This window comes from Alexandromys fortis, unplaced genomic scaffold (genome assembly GCF_014885135.2).
Source record: "Alexandromys fortis isolate MF-2015 unplaced genomic scaffold, M_Fortis_MF-2015_v1.1 scaffold_2238, whole genome shotgun sequence".
NCBI lineage: Eukaryota > Metazoa > Chordata > Mammalia > Rodentia > Cricetidae > Alexandromys > Alexandromys fortis.
This window is the reverse complement of record NW_026070102.1, coordinates 1-5156: the sequence shown is the minus strand read 5'-3', so window position 1 is coordinate 5156 and position 5156 is coordinate 1. Positions and strand designations below refer to the sequence as shown.

General features: G+C 55.2%; 1 protein-coding gene across 1 annotated transcript; it reads left to right on the top strand.

The window, feature by feature from the left end:
- Positions 1 to 1923: 1923 nt before the first annotated feature.
- On the top strand, positions 1924 to 4677 carry LOC126496259 (PWWP domain-containing DNA repair factor 3B-like). Its single transcript, XM_050133792.1, has one exon. The coding sequence runs from the start codon at positions 2512 to 2514 to the stop codon at positions 4585 to 4587; it is 2076 nt and encodes a 691-aa protein (XP_049989749.1). The 5' UTR covers positions 1924 to 2511; the 3' UTR covers positions 4588 to 4677.
- Positions 4678 to 5156: the final 479 nt, after the last annotated feature.

The following is a 5156-nucleotide window of genomic DNA, read 5'->3' as shown; positions in this document are numbered from 1 at the left end:
GAGTTCTTGACAGAAGGCCTCGGGCACGGGGCCAAAGCATGTGTTGAGACAGGGATTTCAGGACTCCATCTTGCACCCTTCTCCGTGCACCTCTGGGGAAGACTTTGCTGCTTTCATCGGAAAGGTAACTGATGAAGGTAGTGCACTAGAGATCATGACTGAAATGATGGAGGCAGATGGCAAAACTGACAATATTTAAGCAGGTTGTAGAAGACCGAAGGGCTTTTCTATGGCATGGCACGGTAGGCATGCACAGATGGAATACACACGCCGGGGAGAGCGTGGCCTGACATGGGTGCAGACGCTTTTCTCTGTGACTGAGTTACAGATGCTGCCTGGATGTCCTGCCATGTGGGCTTGAACGCAAACTTGGTATTCCCGGGCATGCTTTCTAACTCAGGAAGTGTGTGAGGCTGAGAACATCGCGCCCGAGGGAAGCGGAAGCTCCTGCAGGCACCCCTGCCTGGGGTGGAAAGCTTGCATTCTATAACTATAACGCGGGCCTCCGTGATTGCTAAGGGCACCGAGTGAGCGATGGGCTCTCTCGTGCCTGAGGTGTGGTACTTGCATACGGGAGCATGTTTGGGCTAGATGGTGCTCAATCAGCCTTGCTGGTGAGCATGTGCTAGGAAGATCCAGCAGAGGGCAGTCGGAAGTAAATGGGGTGTCTATGTTTTCCTCTGTGTCCTCAGCAGATACCTGTGGCCGAGGACTCCAAGGAGGCTGGATCAGAGGAGGCCCACCCTGTGAGATTGCACAGATTCCTCGGAGGAAGAGCTACTAAAGGTGATCCCTAAATTGGGCCCCAGATTGCACAGTCCACATTTACTATTGCATCACCCAGCAGGTGTAGACTGGGACAGACCTAGACTCCTGCAGGTTGAGAGCCACTTTATGCACTGTGAGATCAGATTGGGAGTCGGTAAGACTTGAACGGGAATAAGAAGAGGGGACACTGCACATTTGCTCAGTGAATAGGGATCTGGAGCTAGAATGTAACAACAGCTGTTTATGGATACAGAGGGCGGGAAGGGGAGGGCTGGGGGAATGAAGCAAATATCATTTGCCTCCCATATTGCTGTAGGGTCGGGAATTCCAATGGGTAAGACCTGGAGTCCCTAAGGGAGAGGTAGGTGTGTCCACACTCACAGAAGGGGTCATGGGGTAGCAGGAGTCCCCAAAATGATCAGGATCCTCAGGAAACTGCGTCAGGAGCCCCGAGTCCACAGTGTTCTGCCTCACTGTGCCTGGTGCTGGCCCGGTAATGATAGAAGCCACCTGCATCTTGGCAGGAACAGTGAGCCACTGTGGCTTGTGAGCCCTCCGTGGTTCTTCCGTGTGTGGTCATCGGCACCCTCAGTGGGCCTCTCCTGAGGATCAGACAGATGTGGGCTTTGTTTCCAGAGAGCATGCACGACACGCACGGCATGCTCGCTACTGATAGGAAACCATGGGCCCAAGGCAAGAGCAGGCAAGAAAGTAGTAGACCCTGACACACACCCACTCACAGTGAGAAGAAAGGGACGAGGCTCCACTTAGAAGCATAAGGTGGGGGAGATACGGGTGTGCAGGGTCTATGGACTTGAGGTTGCAGCAGGAGAGTGGGCAATACCAAGGGAAACACTTACCCTGTTGGCTCTCATCTGACACTACCGAGTCTGCCAATTAGAAAGCAATTCACCACGGTGAAGTGCTTTCCTTGGGGGGGGGGGCTCTCCTTTGTGCCATGTGTACACTTGATCCCATAGCAAGGTCCAGCACAGAGTTGGGAGCAAGAGATCAGAACCAAAATATGATGGGGGAGGGCACACAGGAAGGGGAGGGAGGCCAGAAGCTATGACTATGATAGCAACCATCCTTACTTGCCATGTTATGCAAATCACCATGAAGATTTCCGCACCCACCTTGTTCCTCAACCCAGTATCATACTGGTGCAGAAGGCAAGGTGCACTAGGTGTCCACAAGATTTCTGGGACCGGGCACGGTGGGATTAGCTCCCTAGGAAAGAAAGCAATGAGGCTCCGCCCTGGGACAGAATCCCAGGGAGCCCCCAAGGTATTGGATGGGCAGGACAACACAAAAGCCACGTAAAGACACTCGTCTTTCCCGGAGGAAGTTCACCACCCCAGCCTCAGAGTGGGCAAGCATGTGTTACACATCTGCTCTGGATCCTTCCATATCTTCTCCCGCTCGCACCCTCATCCATGTAGAACGACAGACTTTGGGCACTCCCTTGCTTTGTCTCTCCTCACTTCACTGAGCTGTTGCTTCAGTATCCACTTAAAGGCTAATTCCGTCCTAACGCAGCTCTGTTTCCCTCTCCCACACTTACAGGACATGCCCACACCACCCTGAGAGAGGCCATCAGATTAAGCTTCTCTACCAGATTCTGGAGGGAGGACATCACCACAGGCTGGGGAGCAGGCCAGAGACGACCAGCAGGGAAGAGTTCCCACCACAACCCAGGGAGTCACCCTGTCCTGATCAGAACAGCCCCAGAGTTCCATCGCCATGGACTCTGCAGAGTATGTGCTCTGTGGCTGGAAGGGCCAGCTGTGGCCTGCAAGGGTGTTGACCAGACCCAGGACCTCGGCCCATAGTAAGAAGAGAGGGGCCTCTTTCCTGGAGGTCCAAATTCTCTCTGTTGGTGAGAAGACCAGAGTGAGGAGCACCGAGGCGAGGCCCCTAACCAAGTCTGAAATCGTAACCATCGCCTCCTTGGCCGGAGAGGAGTCATGGGGCAATGGCTCGCCAGGGCAGACCAGGGCATATAGAAGAGCCCTCAAGGTGGCACTGGATGTGCTGGGCGAGGGAACCCGCTTGTATCAAGGAGAAAGGGAAGGTGGCCGAAGAACCAGCACAGCAGCTCCCACGGTTCCGAAACAGGAGACCAGCTCCAGCCCACACCAGTGTCAGCACTCCCAAGGGGGCAACCAGAAAGGCCAAGGGCTCTCCCACAGGAGTCCTGGGAAGCGAGGCCGCCCAGGACTTGTGTTGATGGGCTCATGGAATGAGCCTGCAGTGCAAGGGGGGAAAGCCCAGGCGCACACTGCTGTAGAGCCCCCTTACTTTGAAATGCAAGGGAATATGTTAAGGGGCACCAGAGTATGGCCAAGTTCCTGCAAGACGCCAACAGGAAATGCTGGTGATAATCCTGGCAAGAGAAAGTTGAGTACACCCAAGCTCAGGGCTTTGAGCACCCGGGCCTCTAGGGATGGTGCCCGGGCTAACAATGAGCATCGGCCTGCCTCTGGGCCCCCGAGACACGCCTCTTCCTTGCCCAAAGCTCTCAGGCAGCAAGTACAGTGTGGCGGCCTAGAGATCCCAGCCATTGGAGCCCAAAGGAAGAAGACCACCCTCCCAGAGAACAAGGAGGACCCCGGCCCGCAGACCCGGAGGCCAGACTCAGAGGGGGCATCGGCAGCCTGCGTGCTTCCAGTCCCGAGACTGCGAAGATCAGCCCGCATTGCTGTCAGGAAAAGGAAGATCCATGTGCTGTGTGCACAATGTGGGCTCTCAGGACTGGAAACTCGAGTGCACTCCAAGGTGCGTAATGCCAGGGTCAAGAGGAGAGCCGCTGGAGTTCAGGAAGACTGCCAAGCCACCAGTGTGGCCTCTGCCCAGGAGACGAATACCATCCAACGAGGAATGCTGGTCTGGTTCAAATTCCAGGACCACCCTTTCTGGCCGGCGGTGGTCAAGAATGTCAGCAAGAACGACAAGACGGCCAGAGTGCTGCTGATCGAGGGCAACATGCAGTTTGAGCGCAGGGGTGTCCGCGTCCCTCTCCGCAAGCTGAAGCTCCTGGGCTGTGGGGAGAAATTATCACTCCTGCAGAGAGCCAGCAAAGTGTACAGCCAGGGCATCAACTGGTGCCTCTCGGTGATCGACCGCTACAGAGAGGACCTCGCCTGTGGCTCCTTCCGGGGCTCCTTTATGGACTACTACACCGCCCGAGCCAGTTACCCGCTGAGGAGAGCCATTCAAGAGGGCGACCTGCGCATTGATTTCCCCAAGGTGAGCTATGCCGACTTGGAAGACTGGGAGGAGGAGACCGCCCCCGGTGGGAAGAGGCCCCGCAAGAAACTCCTGCCTGACCGCATGAGAGCCGCTTGGGACAGAGCCAACCAGAAGCTCGTAGACTTCATCGTGAAGAAAAAGGGGGCTGACCAGCACCTGCTGGACATCGTGAAGGGTAAGAAACCATCCAGGTGGCTGGACGACCTCTGGAAATCAAAGAGGGAAGTCTTCTGCATTGAGACCTACCTAGAGGATGAGGACCAGTTGCATCTCGTGGCCACACATTTGCAAGAAATATCCAAGGAAGCATACCAGGCCCTGCTCTCGCTGGCAAGAGGAGACCAAGTCCGGCTCACCACGGATGTTCTTCTTCCAGAGGCAATCATCTTCTCCATCGCTGCCCTGGATGAGCTCAGCTACAAAGAGGCAGAAGAGAAGTACCTGCGAGGCCCACCTCTGCACTATCGTGAAAAAGAGCTCTATGAGAAGACCATCCTAAAGGCGGCCCGGAAGAGGTCAGCAGCCAGGATTGGGGCTGGCAGGGACCCTCCTGCGCCCACTCCTTAGAAGGGAGCTTCCCCCTTTCAGCCTTCACCCCCTGCAGCTCCACCTCCAAAAGAGAACCATCTGGGAGACTGTGGGGCTTGCTATGACCGCTTTTCATTGCATACGTGTTTCTTCACCCACCCCCACCCCCAAATAAATATTCACGTACATGCTTGACAGTGCAGATTGTCTACATTGGTTCGGCAATTCCTGTTAGCTTCAGGCTGGGCCTAGCGCTCTTTGGGCTGTGCCCAAGCATGGAGAAGTCCCATGGGGACCCTTCTCTGGAATGTCACCAGCAACGGGTGGAGTATTAGCTAGCTATGCACAGACTTGCCCTCTCTGCACGGACCCCACACACCCAGACAGCACATTAGGTTCCTGATGACACTGTGTCTCTCTGTGTGTCTCCGACTCTTCCCCATACTCCCTGTCCTCTCTAGGGTGCCATGCCCATTGCTTTCACCATTACTTCCTTCTTTGCTCACTCACGTTGAAGGAGAGGAACAGATATGTGCTTTGAGGCTCTGCTTTGAAGCCAAAGATGGGGTTGGAAATGTTGTGACCCTAGGGATAGCCTGATTTCAAAG